This window comes from Podarcis cretensis (genome assembly GCF_951804945.1).
Source record: "Podarcis cretensis genome assembly, chromosome: 2".
Taxonomy (NCBI): Eukaryota; Metazoa; Chordata; class Lepidosauria; order Squamata; family Lacertidae; genus Podarcis; species Podarcis cretensis.
This window is the reverse complement of record NC_137171.1, coordinates 121,919,689-121,939,591: the sequence shown is the minus strand read 5'-3', so window position 1 is coordinate 121,939,591 and position 19,903 is coordinate 121,919,689. Positions and strand designations below refer to the sequence as shown.

Here is a 19,903-nt window from a genome sequence, read left to right as displayed (position 1 = left end):
CAGCCGCTTTCCTTCCCCCGCTTCCGCCGCCAGGGGGAGCCCGCCGCCTGCGCTTTAGACAACCTCCATCGCAAGCTGTTCTCGAACTCTTGGCTGACATTTTCAGGAAAAATGTTTGCTCGCGCCGCTCCCAGGTTTTTTATTGATGCGAAGTACATTGGAGAACAACTCGCAACAGTGCTTGATTTATAGCACAGGACGCAAATATATGAGTGTGGGACATCCATAAAGTCTAATACATAGAACTAACTTAGTTGGTCTTTAAGGTGCTACTGGAAAGAATTTTTTGTTTTGACTATGGGCTACCTATCTGTAACTGTCTAAAACATGGGTAGGCAAATTAAGAGCTGGGGGCCGGATCCGGCCCAATCGTCTTCTCAATCCGGCCCGTGCACGGTATGGGAATCAGCATGTTTTTACATGAGTAGAATGCATAGCTGTCATCTTTCAGATTTGAAAATAAGGGATCAGCAGCCTCACCTGTCCCAGGGACAGACTATGGGATATCTAACAATCCGGGGAAGCAGCAGGAAACGGCGCTGGAATAAGGGAATTTCCCACAAAAAAAGGGAAGGTTGACAGCTATGTTGTTGTTGTTGTTGTTGTTGTTGTTGTTGTTGTTGTTGTTGTTGTTTAGTCGTTTAGTCGTTTAGTCGTGTCCGACTCTTCGTGACCCCCTGGACCAGAGCACGCCAGGCACTCCTGTCTTCCACTGCCTCCCGCAGTTTGGTCAGACTCATGCTGGTAGCTTCGAGAACACTGTCCCACCATCTCGTCCTCTGTCGTCCCCTTCTCCTTGTGCCCTCCATCTTTCCCAACATCAGGGTCTTTTCTAGGGAGTCTTCTCTTCTCATGAGGTGGCCAAAGTATTGGAGCCTCAGCTTCACGATCTGTCCTTCTAGTGAGCACTCAGGGCTGATTTCCTTCAGAATGGAGAGGTTGGATCTTCTTGCAGTCCATGGGACTCTCAAGAGTCTCCTCCAGCACCATAATTCAAAAGCATCAATTCTTCGGCGATCAGCCTTCTTTATGGTTCAGCTCTCACTTTCATACATCACTACTGGGAAAACCATGGCTTTTACTATATGGACCTTTGTTGGCAAGGTGATGTCTCTGCTTTTTAAGATGTTTTCTAGGTTTGCCATCGCCTTTCTCCCAAGGAGCAGGTGTCTTTTAATTTTGTGACTGCTGTCACCATCTGCAGTGATCATGGAGCCCAAGAAAGTAAAATCTCTCACTGCCTCCATTTCTTCCCCTTCTATTTGCCAGGAGGTGGTGGGCCCAGTGGCCATGATCTTCGGTTTTTTTATGTAGAATGTGTCCTTTTATTTAAAATGCATCTCTTGGTTATTTGTGGGGCCTGCCTGGTGTTTTTACATGAGTAGAATGTGTGCTTTTATTTAAAATGCATCTCTGGGTTATATGTGAGGCATAGGAATACATTCATTTCCCCCCTCAAAATATAGTCCGGCCCCAACAAGGTCTGAGGGACAGTGGACCGGCCCCCTGCTGAAAAAGTTTGCTGACCCCTGGTCTAAAACAATGCAGCTACAGAAGAACAGGAATCATTCCCAAAATAGAATTATAAACGAGTCTCATACCTATCACGTACCTTATGCAGGTATACAAACTGGTCGAGAAATGTGAGCTTGCAATATCACTTGATGCTCTTGCTCTCATTTTGAAAAGATATCTGTATTGAACAACTCCCTGCTAGATTTTATCATCCCCAATGGGCCGGGATCAAAGTCAGACCCCCCGCAGGTGTCCCTATTTTCCAGGGAGGTCCCCGGATTTCCAGAAGCCGCCCCAGTTTCTGATTTGATCCCAGAATGTCCCGCTTTTCCTTGGGACGTCCCTATTTTCATCAGAAAAATGTCGGAGGGTACAGAGTTATGCGACTCCCAAGCCAAGGAGATAAGTAACTGTACAACCTTTAGAAGAAATCTGAAGGCAGCCCTGTATAGAGAAGTTTTGTAATGTTTTGTTATTTTTTTATATGGTGTTAAGATGCCCAGAGTGGCTGGGGCAACTTATTGTATTAAGTGGCTGGGGCAACCCAGTCAGATGGGTATAAATAATAAAATTATCATTATTATGTAATAGGATGTCCCTATTTTCATGTGGCACTGTGGGTTAAAGCCTCAGCGCCTAGGGCTTGCCGATCGACAGGTCGGTGGTTCGAATCCCTGCGGCGGGGTGCGCTCCCGCTGCTCGGTCCTAGCGCCTGCCAACCTAGCAGTTCGAAAGCACCTCCGGGTGCAAGTAGATAAATAGGGACCGCTTACCAGCGGGAAGGTAAACGGCGTTTCCGTGTGCGGCTCTGGCTCGCCAGAGCAGCGATGTCACGCTGGCCACGTGACCCGGAAGTGTCTCCGGACAGCGCTGGCCCCTGGCCTCTTGAGTGAGATGGGCGCACAACCCCAGAGTCTGGCAAGACTGGCCCGTACGGGCAGGGGTACCTTTACCTTTACCTATTTTCATTGTGAAAATGTTGGGAACGTATGGAAACATTGAATTGTAGTGTTGGAAGGGACCCCCAGAGTCATCTAGTCCAGGGGTCTGCAACCTTTAAGACAAAAAGAGCTACTTGGACCCGTTTCCGAAGGAAAAACAACTGGGATCCGCAAAACTCGTCATTATAAAAATAACTTTTATGTCACTTTTTATTATTTCTTTGTTTGACCCCTCAGAATTACTCCTCCTCATAGAAATAAACGTTAAATTAACAAGTTACCTTTTTTTGTGTGTGTGTTCTTCACTCCCCTTCAAAACAGTGACCAGCGTACATGCCCCCTTTCAATGCAGTGACCAGCGTACATGCCCCTTACAATGTAGCGGGCGGGAGGGAGGGCGGGAAGGTGACGTCGGGACGGTTCGTGACTAACGCACGCACCACCCCCATGCGACGTCACAGCCAGTACAGCGCCCACCACAGTGGGGAGTGTCGGGGCGCACAATGCGCCTCCTCCCCTCGCTAGTATCTGCCCCGGAGCCGCGGCAAAGGTGTAAAAGAGCCACATGTGGCTCCGGAGCCGCGGGTTGCAGACCCCTGATCTAGTCCAACCTCGTGTCATAGTAATAATAGTAATAACAACAACAACAACTTATTATTTATACCCCGCCCATCTGGCTGGGTTTTCTCAGCTACTTAATACAATAATCTATTAAACATTAAAAGCTTCCCTAATGCAGGAACCTCAGCTAAATCGAACATGACAGACAGCGAGAGGATACATAACGGAGAGGATTGAAGACGCAGGTCAATTCTGTGTCCAGGGTGGCTGTCTACCAGCTCCATCTGGTACGCAGGCTGAGACCCTACCTGCCCACGGACTGTCTCGCCAGAGTGGTGCATGCTCTAGTTATCTCCCACTTGGACTACTGCCATGCGCTGTACATGGGGCTACCTTTGAAGGTGACCTGGAAACTGCAACTAATCCAGAATGCGGCAGCTAGACTGGTGACTGGGAGTCGCCGCCGAGACCATATAACACCAGTCGTAAAATATCTACATTGGCTCCCAGTACGTTTCCGAGCACAATTCAAAGTGTTGGTGCTGACCTTTAAAGCCCTAAACGGCCTCGGTCCAGTATACCTGAAGGAGCGTCTCCACCCCCATCGTTCTGCCCGGACACTGAGGTCCAGCGCCGAGGGCCTTTTGCCAGTTCCCTCCCTGCGGGAAGTGAGGAAGTTAGGAAGAACTTTCTGACAGGAAGAGCTATTTGAGAAGGTGGTGGAATCTCCAGCATTGGAGGATTTCAAACAGAGGCTGGATGAGCCCCTGTCCGTCTCTTTAGCTGCGATTCCTGTCTTGCAGGGGGTTGGACTAGAGCAGTGTTTCCCAACCTTGGGCCTCCAGCTGTTTTTGAACTACAATTCCCATCATCCCTGACCACTGGTCTTGCTAGCTAGGGATGATGGGAGTTGTAGTCCAAAAACAGCTGGAGGCCTAAGGTTGGGAAACACTGGACTAGAGGACCCTCGGGGTCATTTAAAATTCTATGATTCTATAAAATCCCAAACCCAACAACAATAACTGTCTCATCATCCCCCCAATTCTCTCTCCAATAGATTCTCCCCAACTGTCAGAGGGGTGGGATTTCTCCTTCTATCAATCCCGAGCAGGACTCAATTAAAGACACACCCCTTGCTTTCCAGGTTTGGGTGAAGGGCAGTTTATACATTCCCCACCCCCCAAAATGCTTTATATACCTGAAGGAGTGTCTCCACCCCCATCGTTCTGCCTGGACGCTGAGGTCCAGCTACGAGGGCCTTCTGACGGTTCCCTCCCTGCGAGAGTGAGGTTACAGGGAACCAGGCAGAGGGCCTTCTTGGTGGTGGTGCCCGCCCTGTGGAACGGCCTCCCATCAGATGTCAAGGAAATGAACAACTATCTGACTTTTAGAAGACATCTGAAGGTAGCCCTGTTTGGGGAAGTTTTTAATGTTTGATGTTGTATCGTGTTTTTAATATTCTGTCGGGAGCCACCCAGAGTGGCTGGGGAAATCCAACCAGATGGGCAGGGTATAAATAAATTTCTTCTCCTTCTCCTCCTTCTATTCCTAGTCCCTGGTGTGGACAATGCTGAGCTGTGTGGACTGGAGAAGGCAGAACGAGGAATGAGCAACAGGCATGGGGCACCCCCTCCCCCCATATCAGGATTGATCCACATGAACCCTCTATATACACTTTATGTGGAAGGCAATGAGATGAGGAAGAGGTTCCAGACCCTGAAGGTCCTCACAGCGAACCTAAACCAGAGAGGCTCATCAGCATCTCAGAAAGGGGTGTGCTTCTCTGGTCTGCTGTGCAAAACCGAGAGAGCCAGAAAACACCTCCCAGATGTTCTCAATAGCTTGATGACCGCAGGTGCTTCCTTAACGGAGAGCAGTTGAGGTTCCTAGAACTGCAATGCCACAAGACACCCACATGGGTGAGGACACAAAGGTTGTGTTTGTTGTGGTTTGACTCTGGAGCAGCAGCTCTCAACCTGTGGGTCCCCAGATGTTGTTGGACTACAACTCCCATCATCCCTGACCACTGGCTAGGAATGATGGGAGTTGTAGTCCAACAACATCTGGGGACCCACAGGTTGAGAAACACTGCTCTGGAGAAAGCCTTTGGGGGCTGTATTTCAGCATTAGAACATCTGCTTTTCACGCAGAAGGCCCCAGGCGCCACCCCCAGCATCTCCACTGGGAGAGTCTCCCTCTCAGAAACCCTGGGGAGCCTTGCCAGTCAGTGCAGGCAATACTGGAGCAGGTGGACTAACGGCCCAACGCAGTTTAAGTGTGGCAGCAAGATTCAAAGACAGTCAAGGCCACTCCATTTTGAACTGGACTACGGACTTTTGTAGCTTTTAAGGATTATTGCCTGCCTGATTTTCATCACTGGGCCTGTTGAATCCTGGCAAGGCTTTTCATGTGAGTAAACTTATATTTTTTTGTTTACAAAAGCAGTCTGTGAGTGATTTCTTCGTTAAGACAGAAACATAGATGGGAGAAAAGGAATTCAAGTCTGCCTAAGCATCTTTGGGTATCATAATTGGTCTAGAAGATTAAGCAACCTTTTCCCCAAAAGCTTCTAAAGATAAATGGCAAACGGATGGTGATTTTAATCTGCTGAAAGAGGTACAGTGGCACCTCGGATTAAGTACTTGATTCGTTCCGGAGGTCCGTTCTTAACCTGAAACTGTTCTTAACTTGAAGCACCATTTTAGCTAATGGGGCCTCCTGCTGCTGCCGCGCTGCTGAAGCACGATTTCTGTTCTCATCCTGAAGCAAAGTTCTTAACCCAAGGTACTATTTCTGGGTTAGCGGAGTCTGTAACCTGAAGCGTATGTAACTCGAGGTACCACTGTATCTGCATTCTCACACAAGTGAGAAAAAGAGGAAGAATAATAAATAAAATATCCTGTCCTACTCATCTAAATTCATCCAATGAAGCTGTCGTGGATAAGCTTATCCTGAACACAATAACTCCCAAATGTTCAGTCCAAAACCTCCCTCTACGTGTATCCTGTATGCTACTTCAGACCGGTTAAAATCTTCTTTAAAACATGAGCACCGAATGAAAGACTTTATCAATGAAAATACTTTATTGCTGCCCCGTGATAAATGTAGCTCTGTCCCTTTCTGGCCTTTACCCCTGAGTGTTGAAGCATATCCAGCATTGCTTGTGGTTCCCGGCCACTCACTTCTTGGCTTCGGCATATTGGTGGAGCAGATCGCTGACATCTGTGCGCCCGACCCGGATCCAACCGTCTTCCTTCATGTGATACACTGCGCGGGGCGACAGAGAAGTACCACCACACCAGTGAGCTTGTGCAAAATGAAAGCAGGCTCTCACCAAACAAGGGGGACGTGGGGCTGGGACTGCAGAATGAGGGTGGGGGGCACTTACTGTTCACCACACCGCCTGAGTAGGCATCGCGGTGGGTGGCGTAGGAGATGGCCTTCCGGCCGAGTTCGTAGGCCTCCTCCACGCTGAGATCGGGGCGATGGCCGCTGTCCAGGATCCCATAGGCATAGCAGTTCCCACTTCCCGTGGAAAAGAGGGGGCCACCCAGGCGCACCCCGTTATCGTCTATGTAGTAAAGTCCAGGTCCCTAGAAAAAGAGGAAGAACTGGCCTCTTTAGCCTCTGATCGCGGCCGCTTCCACCCAAGTCCCCTGCCTGGCTGATCTCGCACCCACTCCCCACCCGCTCATTCCCACCCCACTCCTCAAAAGTCACAAAGTTGTTTCTCTCCCTCAGGCCCTCATTCCGGCAGCACTTCCCATGTGCCCCCCCCAAGACCCACACTAAACCCCCTCCACTAAACCTCTCTTGAAAATGTGCCCTGAGTGAGTTCCCGGCGGTATGATAAATATTCATCAGCCTTGTATACACCATACATTTAAAGCAAAACCTCCTCCCCCAAACCCAAAGAATCCTGGGAACATTAGTTTACTGACCCCCACAGAACAGATAATCAGAGACCTTTGTGGGCCTCCTTGACGAGAGGTCCGGAGGGTGGCAACACGAGAACGGGGCCTTCTCTGCAGTGGCTCCCCATCTGTGGAATGCTCTCGCCAGGGAGGCTCGCCTGGCGCCTTCATTACATGTTGTCAGACACCAGGTGAAAACGTTCCTCTATAACCAGGCCTCTGGCTGATTCTATGGCCTTTTAAATATGTTTGTGGGACAGCGGGTTTGTTCTTGCTTTTATTATGTGCTTTGTGTTCTCATTTGGTATTTTTATGTTGTGAACTGCCCTGTGATGTTTAGATGAAGGGTGAAATACATTTTACACATCACTTCGGAAGACGGGCGAACTAATGCCAGTGTACTGGAAGAATCAAGGATCACCACTGTCGAAGCAATTCTCTTCAACATCATCCAACTTCGTTGGACTGGTCATGTTGTGTGGATGCCTGATTATCGTCTTTCAAAGTAACTACAGTGGTACCTCGGGTTAAGAACTTAATTCGTTCTGGAGGTATGTTCTTAACCTGAAACTGTTCTTAACCTGAAGCACCACTTTAGCCTATGGGGCCTCCTGCTGCCGCTGCACCGCTGGAGCACGATTTCTGTTCTCATCCTGAAGCAAAGTTCTTAACCCGAGGTAATATTTCTGGGTTAGCGGAATCTGTAACCTGAAGCGTATGTAACCCGAGGTACCACTGTACTATATTCCGAACATAAAAAAGGAAAGCGTAATGCTGGTGGTCAACAAAAGAGGTGTAAAGACTCTCTCAAGGCGAATCTTTAAAAATGTAGTATAAACACCGACAACTGGGAAACTGGCCTGCGAGCGCTCCAGTTGGAGAACAGCCTTTACCAAAGGTGTCATGGGCTTTGAAGACACTTGAACTCAGGACGCAAGGGAGAAACGTGCTAAGAGGAAGGCACGTTTGGTAAACCCTCACCATGATCAACTCCCGTCCAGAATCCTATGTCCCCACTGTGGAAGGACGTGTGGATCCAGAATTGGCCTCCACAGTCACTTACAGACTGATTGTTAAAACCGTGTTTATGGAAGACAATCTTACTCGGCTACGAGGGATCGCCAAAGAAGAAGAAGAAGTTCAGAAGAAGGGCGGAATGCAAATTAAACCAACAAATAAATAAACTACGGTTCCCAGAACCTTTGCAAACTACAGTTCCCAGGATTCTGGGGGGTGGGCTGGGCTGGCTTTAAATGTGCAGTGTGTACAGTATTTAGGCAGGACCTGGCTGGCAATGAATGAGGAAGAATCCTAGAATCAGACTTCCTCTCTCACCAGAATACCCAGCAGCCCCTCCTTTGACTCACCCCTTATAGTTATTTCTGACCCACTCAGCTCCCATTTTCCTGAGAGATTCTCCCCCCCACTCTGCCTGCCCCCCAATTGCCCCCACTCCTCGCGGTCACGTTGCTGGTACCTTCTTGTCCCAGCCGCACAGCATGCTCCCCACGGACAGTCCCATCCCCCTGTACTCCACAAGCATGTTGGCCAGCAGTTTGGAAGCAGCCGAGATGCTGATTCGCTCCTTGTTGCGTAAGTAGTACAACCTGCCAGAAGAAATAACAACAACAATATATTAGTACTCCGCCCATCTAGCTGGGTTTCCCCAGCCACTCTGGGTGGCTCCCAACAGAATATTAAAAATCCAACATTAAAAACTTCCCTAAACAGGGCTGCCTTCAGATGTCTTCTAAAAGTCAAAAAGCTGTTTATCTCCTTGACATGTGATGGGAGGGTGTTCCACAGGGCGGGCACCACTACCGAGAAGGCCCTGTGCCTGGTTCCCTGTAACCTCACTTCTTGCAGAAGGCCCTCAGAGCTGGACCTCAGTGTCCAGGCAGAACAATGGGGGTGGAGATGCTCCTTCAGGTATACTGGACCGAGGCTGTTTTAAAGGTCAGCACCAACATTTTGAGGAAGGAAGGAAGGAAGGAAGGAAGGAAGGAAGGAAGGGGAGAGGTAAAGAGAGGTAGGATGAAAACGAAAGGGAGAGTCGCTCTCTCCTCTTCTTTTTCATAACTCCATCACCCCCACCATTTTCAGGTGGGCCAACAACCCATCTTGAGGCCTCCCAAGTAAAACTGTGGCGGCTGACCTCCCATGTTGGGGCTTCACTATCCTTCTAGAATCTTCCGTCTATTCAACCAGACCCAGGCTGGGCTCAAATTATAATGTATGGGGTGGGAGCTGTCAAGAGGAGGTCTGGCCTGATAATCTTTTGCTGTGACCTGCTGAGCTACCATTTCTAGAAGAGGGGTGGTGGTGTCAGAAGAAGAACATCATGACATGTTATTCCAGATCCTAGCTTGTGTTTCCCAAAGGGGAAGACCAGAAGGATCCTGCCTCACTGCTCAAGTTCGCTACACTACATGTGACTTTTAGGAAGCAAAAGCAACAGTGGATACATATCAGAGCAATACCTTTATCAGGCCCACCAAAATATTCACAATAAAAGCGTACCAGCTTTTGGGGTCTCCAGAACACTTCATCAGGCTAGATGAAGAATTCTGCAGAACTCTCAGACCTGCAAAACTGTTTTGTGCCATTTTGGTTGGCCTAATAAAAGGCATTACCTTAGAATGGATATTGGAGCTTTCTTATGGGTCAGCCCGGCTGCCTTTACACGAGCACACACTCAATAATTCTTTCGTTTTTTCATTGCCCTGCCCTGCATATTTGTGAGATGGGGAAAATACCTGCAGAAGACGGAGGTTTACTGAGTTTAGCTGAGATTCCTGCGTCGCAGGGGGTTGGACTAGATTGTGTTAGGATATTTCCGTTCCACCTTAAAAGGGAGCAGGCTATGTGAGTCATACAGCCTGCGTATTTCCTGTTCACAGGATGTTTCTGTTTCGATAGAGCTGTTGTGTCTCTCTCTCTCTCTGCCTGAACACGCTAGCAAGCAGTCATGTTTTTCTTTGTTCTGACCAACGCTGAATAAACTTTCTAAATAATGCTCTCCTGAGTGCAAGTTTTGCTGTACATTACCTGCTGATAGAGCGTGCATCAGTTCTGGAATGTGAAAGCTATTTTCTGGAGCTCATGTCGCTAATTGCTGATACTGTATCTACGGGAGGTCGATGGACATCCGGAGTCCGGAGTCGGCGTGGAGGCAGTGATGGCCTATGTCTCCCTGGCAGTATCCCAATAGATTGCTCCCCAGGGTCCCTTCCAACTCTACAGATCTCTGATTCTAGGTACCCACCTGCAGTGTTTGGCCAGGAGTCGCTCCCAGTACTGGCAATCTGCAGCACTCCCAGACATGGTGCCCAACAAGTAGGGGTTGATCTCAATGACTTTGTTGGCCACCTTTGCACCTGTGGGGAAGAGAGTTGTTTGGGGGGGGGGTTGAAGCCAGCGGTGGGGAGCCTCTGCCCCCACAGTCTAGGCCCAGGTCAGCCAGGCCTCCTCCATTTAATCTGTGGTGCCATTTCAACTCTCTATGTCTCTGTGGTTACTCACTGATGTAGCTGCCGGACGATGCCCGGGAATCGGTGGCGACGATGACGCCATGCTGGAACGTGAAGGCCATGGTGGTGGTGCCATGCTCCAGCTCAATCCGCTGCCCGTTGCTGCCGCTGCCCTCGCAGTGGGTCTGCAGGAACTCAGATGGCTGGTGGGGGGGAGAAAGGAGGCAAGGCACGGAAATGGTTAATGTTTAGAAATCTCTTTTATCTGCCATCCGAAGCCAATTTTGAGACTTCTGTAATACACAGCAACAATAAATTATCTCAATGTTTGGGTGCTTCCTTTCCTCCTAGGAAAACGGCCACAAAACACTCCCCTACCCAAACTGGTATCAAGCTGAGCTTCTATAAAGAAGGGGGGAAATGTACAGTATATTTGAAAGACCATTGTCAACACTTGAACTCTTTGGCAGGTTTTAACTACCGTATTTTTTGCTCTATAAGACTCACTTTTCCCCTCCTAAAAAGTAAGGGGAAATGTGTGTGAGTCTTATGGAGCGAATGCAGGCTGCGCAGCTATCCCAGAATCCAGAACAGCAAGAGGGATCACTGCTTTCACTGCACAGCGATCCCTCTTGCTGTTCTGGCTTCTGGGATTCAGAATATTTTTTTTCCTGTTCTCCTTCTCCAAAAACTACGTGTGTCTTATGGTCTGGTGCGTCTTATAGAGTGAAAAATACGGTAACTCTTCCAATGATGCATAGACTTTAGATATAATGGAGGGTTGTAAATTAGATGGACTTATTATATGCAGTTTAAAAAGTTACTTAAAGAACCCACAGAGGGGAGAAGGGAAGTCCTGAGATTCGGAAGAATCTTGTGCTTTTTTTTACCGTGTGTGATTATAATTGTGACTGGAGTTGTAAAATCAAACAAAAAAACAAAAACAAAACAAACTGGTATCAAGCTGGCAGTGGTGGATTTGGGGCTCTCAAATTTCAGTGGTGTCCTGTGCAATGCCAAAATTTGGTCGCCACCCACCTCCCGCCCTCTGTCCTAAGTCACTGCGGCACTTGCTGTGGGGGCCTCTCGGCTCGGCACCCCATCCCGTTTCGAAGTGACACATGTCAATCTTCCTCACAGATCTTTCAAGTGCTGGTGGAGCCAGTGAGAAGCATTCTGCACATGCTCACGGGCAGCGTCATTCTCAGCAGGCAGGCGTTTTAAAAGTAGTTAACTTTGCAAAAGACAAGATCGCAAGTCATAAAAGGCATTGATATAAAAGAAAGATATAAAAGAAAGTCAGGCATTGCAGGAGGCTGTCTTGGTGCCTGAGGCAGAAGCAGTCACAAAAGCTCCCTATCTGTCTCCTTTTGGGTCCTCTGAATTTTCATATAACAATTGGAAATGGGGCATTATTTATTATTATTATTATTATTATTATTATTATTATTATTATTATACCCCGCACTCTCCGGCTAAACTCGGCTCTAACATCAAATGTATGACACATTAACATAAAATCAGACAATTAATTAAAATACATCCTTAAATCCAATCAGGATCAGAATAAAACCCAACCAGAAGGCAACCCGCAGATTATGCCACTAGCCAGAGGGACAGCCCATTTTCCCAAAGAAAAGGGGGGTTCCCCACCCTTCCTTGCTAGACCCAGGTGGTTACATCCGAAGGAATGCACTTCTGATATGCAGCTTAAACCCGATTTCATCAGTTTGGAGTTGTTTTAGGGTCACTGCTTTTAAAGAGTTGTCATCCCACCAGGCTTTCTTGAAAGTTAACACAAATCAAGCAAGGAGAAAGTTCAGTAAGGCGCACATGGGTCCAGAGACAGATGCTACAACAGTACTGAACAAATGCAAAAACACAGCAGCCTCTGGTGGGTTGGGAGAACAAATGACCGAGGGCGGGGGAGGGAGCCCCCTTTAGGGAAGTTTTTAATGTTTGATGTTTCATTGTATTTTTAATATTTTGTTGGAAGCTGCCCAGAGTGGCTGGGAAACCCAGCAAGATGGGTGAGGTCTAAACAACAACAACAACGATTTCCAGACCCTAACATGTAGGTCAAAGCGGGCCCCCAATCTGCGCCTTCGGGAATACAGATACATACTTTCCTGCTTCTGCACCGCCCAGCAGAGGGCAGCGGGCAGGGATCGCTCGCTGGCGTTGGAAAGGCACTAGCCGGAGTGGCCCTCCCGCCTCTTCTTCGCCCCTTTCCCCATCTCACCTGCCTCCCAGGGGGCACGGCGATCTGGGGCTTCTCTACCCCGAAGGCGTAATGCCCGGCTGCGCCCGGCCGCGGGGTGGCGGCTCCTCCGAGCGGGTTCCAGTCCCAGGCGCCGCGCTCCAGTCTGCAAACGTCGAGGAGCGCCATCGCCGCTTCGCCTCTTTTCTTCTCGGTGAAAGCGAAAGCGGCAGCGCCCGACCCGTGTTTCCTCTCCGGGTCTCCCCCCGCCACCGCTCTGCTCCTCCCTCCCCGCCTTCCTCCGTGCGCCACGTCGGGGATGGGCAAGGGCGCGCTTGGAGAGGTCGGCGAAGGAGCAGGGCGCACGGTTGGGGAGAGGCGCGCATCTAGGGTGCCCTATCCAAACGGACCCCACTCCACCCTCTTTGTTGGAGGGGGTGGGAGAATCTGGGGAAGGAAGTGGGGGGGGGGAATCCAAAGGGAAGAAACCCCCCCCCACGGCAAGTTCCCTGCAGGGTTCTGTAAATTTTTGCCATGGCCCTTTGGATATCTCCAGGCTCATTGCGCCCCAGCTGTGGTTTCAATTGCTTGCTTTTCTCTGTCTTACGTTATTTCACAGTGGTACCTCGGGTTATAGATGCTTCAGGTTACATACGCTTCAGGTTACAGACTACGCTAACCCAGAAATAGTAACTCGGCTTAAGAACTTTGCTTCAGGATGAGAACAGAAATCGTGCTCCGGCGGTGCGGCGGCAGCGGGAGGCCCCATTAGCTAAAGTGGTGCTTCAGGTTAAGAACAGTTTCAGGTTAAGAACCCACCTCCAGAACGAATTAAGTACTTAACCCGAGGTACCACTGTAGTTGCTTTAGAAGACGATCACCAGGCATCCGCACAACATGACCAGTCCAACGAAGTTGATTTTGAAGAATCATTGCTTCAACACTGGGGATCTTTGCTTCTTCCAGTATACTGATATTAGTTCACCTGTCTTCCCAAGTGATGTGTAAAATTTTTCGGAGACACCATTGATGGAATATTTTGAGGAGTTGGAGATGGCGTTTATAAGTGGTCCATGTTTCACAAGCATATAGTAAGGTTGATAGTACAATAGCTTTGTAAACAAACACAGTGGTGCCCCGCAAGATGAATGCCTCGCAAGACGAAAAACTCGCTAGACGAGAGAGTTTTCCGTTTTTTGAGGTGCTTCGCAAGACGAATTTCCCTATGGGCTTGCTTTGCAAGACGAAACGTCTTGCAAGTTCTTGCGAGTTTTTTTCCTTTTTCTAAGCCGCTAATAGCCGGAAAGCCGCTAAGCCGCTAATAGCCGTGCTTCGCAAGACGAAAAAACCGCAAGACGGAGAGACTCGCGGAATGAATTATTTTCGTCTTGCGAGGCACCACTGCATTTTGGTTTCTCTGCGAATGTCCCGGTCCTCAAACACTCTGCACTTCAGTCTTGGAGAAAGCCGCACTTGCAGAGCTCATGGCTATGTCCCCCCACCATGTGAAGCAGTAAATGCCTCTGCCAGTTGCTGGAGAGCTCGCAGCTGGGGAGAGTGCTGCTCTTGCCTGCAACCTTCCCACTGGTGTCAGAACTTAGAAGGGACCCCAAGGGTCATCTAGCCCAACCCCCTTGCAAGGCAGGAATCTCAGCTGAAGCATCCATGACAGACAGCCATTCGAACATCTGCTTTAAAACCTTTAAGAGGAAGGAGAACTTAAGAAGAGACTGCAAAAAAGCTGCAACTAAGCGAATAATTATGGTGCTGGAGGAAACTCTCGAGAGCCCCATGGACTGCAAGAAGATCAAACCTCTCCATTCTTAAGGAAATCAGCCCTGAGTGCTCACTGGAAGGACAGATCCTGAAGCTATAGAAACAGAACTGTTTAGAAACAGAACTGTTGGAACCCAATACTAAGAATTTATCAAAAATGTATAACTTGCTGTTGAAATGGAATACACAGGATGAAACGGTGAAATCAGCTATGATTAAATGGGCACAAGATATCGGTCATGATATTATGTTTGTTGACTGGGAACAGTTATGGACCACCGGTATCAAATATACTGCATGTAATGCTTTAAAAGAAAATATTATGAAAATGATCTATCGGTGGTACATGACCCCAGTCAAACTTGCAAAAATTTACCATTTGCCTAATAATAAGTGTTGGAAATGTAATGAGACTGAAGGCACCTTCTACCATCTTTGGTGGACCTGCCCAAAGGTTAAAGCTTTCTGGGAAATGATCTATAATGAAATTAAGAAGATCCTTAAGTGGACTTTTCCTAAGAAACCAGAGGCTTTCCTTTTGGGCATGGTTGGCCAAGTGGTGTTAAGGAAGGATAGGATTTTTTTTTATGTACGCCACTACAGCAGCAAGAATTCTACTGGCAAAGTATTGGAAGACGCAAGAACTACCTACTCTGGAAGAATGGCAAACAAAGGTGATTGACTTTATGGGACTGGCCGAGATGACGGGCAGAATCCGTGACCAGGGGAAAGAGACAGTGGAAGAGGACTGGAAGAAATTTAAAATATATCTCAAGAACAATTGTAAAATTGACGAATGTTAAGATGTCAGGGGGTAAGAGGTAAAGAAATTGCAGCAGTAATCAAAAAAATTAAAGGAACTTTTATGAAAGGGAATTAAGATAATGGACCTAAGGGTTGCTAAAGAATCACTAAACAAGGATGCAGGGATGGGGAGGTATGGGGAAGTCAAAAGAAAGAAGGGTATGAAACGATCAGTTGGAAATTATGTTGTTTTGTGGTACTTTTGTTATCTGTTTGAAAAACGAATAAAAATTATTATAAAAAAAAAAAAGGAAATCAGCCCTGAGTGCTCACTGGAAGGACAGATCCTGAAGCTGAGGCTCCAATACTTTGGCCATCTCATGAGAAGAGAGGACTTCCTGGAAAAGACCCTGATGTTGGGAAAGATGGAGGGCACAAGGAGAAGGGGACGACAGAGGGCGAGATGGTTGGACAGTGTTCTCGAAGCTACCAGCATGAGTCTGACCAAACTGCGGGAGGCAGTGGAAGACAGGAGTGCCTGGCGTGCTCTGGTCCAGGGGGCCACGAAGAGTCGGACACGACTAAACGACAACAACAAACGAATAATTGTGGCAACCTGAGTTGGGTGCTACCTTCGTTCCCAACGCACTCCGGCAAGACTTGCAGTGCCGGATTTATGTATAAGCTAAACAAGCTATAGCTTAGGGCCCCACTCCTTTGGGGGCCCCCAAAAAATTTAAAGGATAAAAATTGGATGTGTATTTGCAAAATATAAGATAAAAAAACAAATCAAATAAAACCTACATACAGCAACAGTGTTTTGTGTTGTGTAGGCTCCTATTTGTTATGTGCAAATGGCTTTAGATACCTATTAGGTCCATAAATTACCATATAGCATATAGTCAACACAAAAAACAGCGGCAATTTGTTGTTGACAAAGGACAGCTGGACATATAAAAGGCCCCATTACCTTCAGTAGCTTAGGGCCTCATCAAACCTAATCCGGCCCTGCGCATGAGCATGCATTTGCTGAATCGGGGTCTCGCAGGCCCTGCAACAGGGTCTGATCTGGAATAGGGCACAGCACCCGTCGCTGGGTTGGGAACAGACTTGACTTCAACAGCCGCAACTCCATTCTGATTTTTATTTTTTTTTAATCTCCAGCATGCAGTTCCAATCACAATAAAATGAAGAGCGGCTTCTTTACAATCTGATCCTAATAAAAACTCCCTAGCCTTTATTATGCTTAGGGTTGCAGCCTGCAAAGATGGGAGGTCTCGCTTGCCGGCAAACAAAAGAAAAGCGAGCACAGAATTCGTGAAACATTGTCAATAGCAGCTACAAATCGGTTCAAAAGCGAGCAACCGGTGCGCTGCGCTGCTCCTTTCAACCGCTAGGTGGCGCTAGCTAAACGCGCCGCGGCGGCCAGCAAGGGAAATCCCCGACTGTTCCAACCTTGCGTGACCGAATCTACCAAGCAACTGATGACGCATCCCATGCCTTCTTTAGCCATTGGTTCGGCGGGACACGGCCAAGTTTATCAGCTGGGCGGAGTGCCAGGCGCTGTACTAGGAGGGGCGGGAGGAGAGGAAACCACACGGGCCGCTTCCTGCCTGTTAGATCGACGCGACAGAGGAAAAAAAGAAGCAGCAGATGGCCAGTGTTTTTGCCCTTCCCCCTTGCCTTCCTGATCAACCCACAAAGTCCACCTTCCAGGCCCCATAAAATCGCAGCTCTGCTGCAATTGCAATTATGTTAGATTCTGGACTTTTGCATTATTTCCCTGAGTTCAAAAGCGGCCCCTCCTGCTGTTTCTGCAGAATGAGGGCCTGGCTAGCTGGCCTCCCCGGTCCTGCCCTTAAAGCACCCGCTGTTTGCATAGAACCGCTTTCCTAGGAAAGGGTTGCCAACTTGCTTCTTCAAGCAGGGCTCCTGTGCCTTTGACTGCAGGGCAAAAAGAAACAAAAAACCTCCTGCCAACTCTCCAGTCCTGGGAACAGCTGCACCAGGTGGATTCCTGCCTGCTGTGTAGCTCTTGAGGCAGGACGGGAAATTCTCAGTCCTTAGAGAGGAGGACAAGCCAAACACTCCCTGAGCTGGAAGTTAATTATAGCCTTGGGGTTTTCCCCTGATGTCATGCTCCAAGTCTGGAGCCTGGTAATGAACCGGCAGGAAACATTTCTGCACAGAGACACCACATCACACGGTGACCCTTCCATTTTTTTTTATAGAATATTTATTAAAGTTTTCAAAAATAATACAATGTGGAAATAAAAAGAAAAAAAATAACAAAAATACAAAAATAAAAATATTTAAAAAACAAATACAATTTCCATTACTTATTTTCTTTTAACTTATTTTCCAGACCTCCTCATACCTCCCTTTCTTGTATTCCAATTCAAATTGTTAGTTCAGCAAATCCTCACCATTAGTTTTTACTTGTTTCTAAACCTCTTTTTTTTCCATGTCTCTTAAGCATTACAGCTGGAAACCACTTAATTTCTATCCAACATCATTCTAACATTCATTAATTTTACAATATTTCTGCAAGTAGTCTTTAAATTTCTTCCAGTCTTCCTCCGCCGACTCTTTTCCCTGGTCTCGGATTCTGCCGGTCATTTCTGCCAGTCCCATATAGTCCATCACCTTCATCTGCCATTCTTCCAGAGTGGGTAGATCTTGTGTCTTCCAATATTTTGCAATAAGTATTCTTGCTGCTGTTGTGGCATACATAAAAAAGTTCTGTCCTTCTTTGGCACCAATTGGCTGACCATGCCCAGGAGAAAGGCCTCTGGTTTCTTCAGGAAGGCATATTTAAATACCTTTTTCATTTCATTATAAATCATTTCCCAGAAAGCCTTGATCCTTGGGCACGTCCACCAAAGGTGAAAGAATGTTCCTTCAGTCTCTTTACATTTCCAGCATTTGTTATCGGGCAGATGATAAATTTTTGCAAGCTTGACTGGGGTCATGTACCACCTATATATCATTTTCATAATAATCTCTCTTAGGGCATTACATGCCATAAATTTCATACCTGTGGTCCACAACTGTTCCCAGTCAGCAAACATAATGTTATGTCCAACATCTTGTGCCCATTTAATCATAACAGACCACCGTTTCGTCCTGAGTATTCCATTTCAACAGCAAGTTATACATCCTTGACAAAATTTTAGTTTTGGGTTCTAACAATTCTGTTTCTAATTTTGATTTTTCCACCTGGAATCCAATTTTCTTATCCAATTTGTCATTATCTGATAGTAATGAAGCCAATCTCGCACTTTGTTTCTTAGTTTCTCAAAACTCTGCAATTTCAGTTTATCTCCCTCCTGTTCCAAAATTTCCCAATATTTTGGCCATTTTGTCTCCATATTGAGCTTTTTCAAAGCTTTTGCTTCCATTGGTGATAACCACCTTGGCACATGGTGACCCTTCCAGACGCTGCTGGACTCCAGCTCTGACCATTGGCCCTGCTGGCTTAGAATCATAGAATCATAGAATCGTAGAGTTGGAAGAGACCACAAGGGCCATCGAGTCCAACCCCCTGCCAAGCAGGAAACACCATCAGAGCACTCCTGACATATGGTGGTCAAGCCTCTGCTTAAAGACCTCCAAAGAAGGAGACTCCACCACACTCCTTGGCAGCAAATTCCACTGTCAAACAGCTCTTACTGTCAGGAAGTTCCTCCTAATGTTTAGGTGGAATCTTCTTTCTTGTAGTTTGGAACCATTGTTCTGTGTCCGCTTCTCTGGAGCAGCAGAAAACAACCTTTCTCCCTCCTCTAAGTGACATCCTTTTATATATTTGAACATGGCTATCATATCACCCCTTAACCTCGTCTTCTCCAGGCTAAACATGCCCAGCTCTCTTAGCCGTTCCTCATAAGGCATCGTTTCCAGGCCTTTGACCATTTTGGTTGCCCTCCTCTGGACACGTTCCAGTTTGTCCGTGTCCTTCTTGAACTGTGGTGCCCAGAACTGCTGGGGGTGGGGAGTGCAGCAACATCTGGAGGGCCACAGCTTCCCTAATGATTTTTCCATGCTCTGTAGTTTTCCATTCCTGCTGATGTTCACCTTTGCTCCGTCCTGGAAGTAAACTGGCTCTTTCCACTGGAAAAGAGGCAACCAAGAGACAGCCATCTTCAAATAACATGGAAGAGGGAGCAAGCTTGTTTTCTCCTGCTCTGGAGGGTAGGACTCGAACCAAGGGCTTCACGTTACCAGAATGGAGATTCCGACTCAACATTAGGAAGGGCTTTCTGACAGGAAGAGCTGTCTGACGGTGGAACGGTCTCCCTCGGGAGGTGATGGACTCTGCTTTCCTGGAGGTTTTTAAGCAGAGGTTGGCTGGCCATCTGTCCTGGACGCTTTAGCTGAGATTCCCGTATTGCGGGGGGTTGGACTAGATGACCCCAGGGTTTACACGTGCACAAATTCTTGCCTTTCTGTAGCAACAGGTGATGCTTACCCCACTGTCCTCTGAGGTAGGTTAGGCAGAGAGGCAGCATCAGAGAGAGGCATCAGAGAGAGGCAGCCCTGAGGTCACCTGGTGAGGAGATTAAAAATCTGTCGATAACCTTCCCATTACAGTGGTACCTCGGGTTAAGAACATAATTCATTCTGGAGGTCCGTTCTTAACCTGAAACTGTTATTAACCTGAAGCACCACTTTAGCTAATGGGGCCTCCCGCTGCCACCACACGATTTCTGTTCCCATCCTGAAGCAAAGTTCCTAACCCGAGGTACTATTTCTGGGTTAGTGGAGTCTGTAACCTGAAGCGTC

At 47.7% G+C, this 19,903-nt stretch overlaps 1 protein-coding gene across 1 annotated transcript; it reads right to left on the bottom strand.

The window, feature by feature from the left end:
* Positions 1-6,081: 6,081 nt before the first annotated feature.
* On the bottom strand, positions 6,082-12,830 carry PSMB8 (proteasome 20S subunit beta 8). The gene is made up of 6 exons (XM_079964025.1): positions 12,644-12,830; positions 10,454-10,604; positions 10,197-10,308; positions 8,409-8,538; positions 6,406-6,610; positions 6,082-6,284 (listed from the first exon to the last, which is right to left on the bottom strand). Exons 1-6 carry the CDS (start codon positions 12,788-12,790, stop codon positions 6,196-6,198), a joined length of 834 nt encoding a protein of 277 aa, XP_079820151.1. The 5' UTR covers positions 12,791-12,830; the 3' UTR covers positions 6,082-6,195.
* Between the last annotated feature and the right edge of the window lie 7,073 nt (positions 12,831-19,903).

Bases quoted from the DNA above. Each gene is read 5' to 3' on its own strand.
- PSMB8 (XM_079964025.1), bottom strand. From the start codon at position 12,790: ATGGCGCTCCTCGACGTTTGCAGACTGGAGCGCGGCGCCTGGGACTGG. The intron at 6,611-8,408 runs GTACCAGCAACG...CTCTTTTTCTAG, and splicing joins TGTGCGGCTGGGACAAGAAG to GGACCTGGACTTTACTACAT. The intron at 6,285-6,405 runs GTAAGTGCCCCC...CGCCCCGCGCAG, and splicing joins CTCAGGCGGTGTGGTGAACA to TGTATCACATGAAGGAAGAC.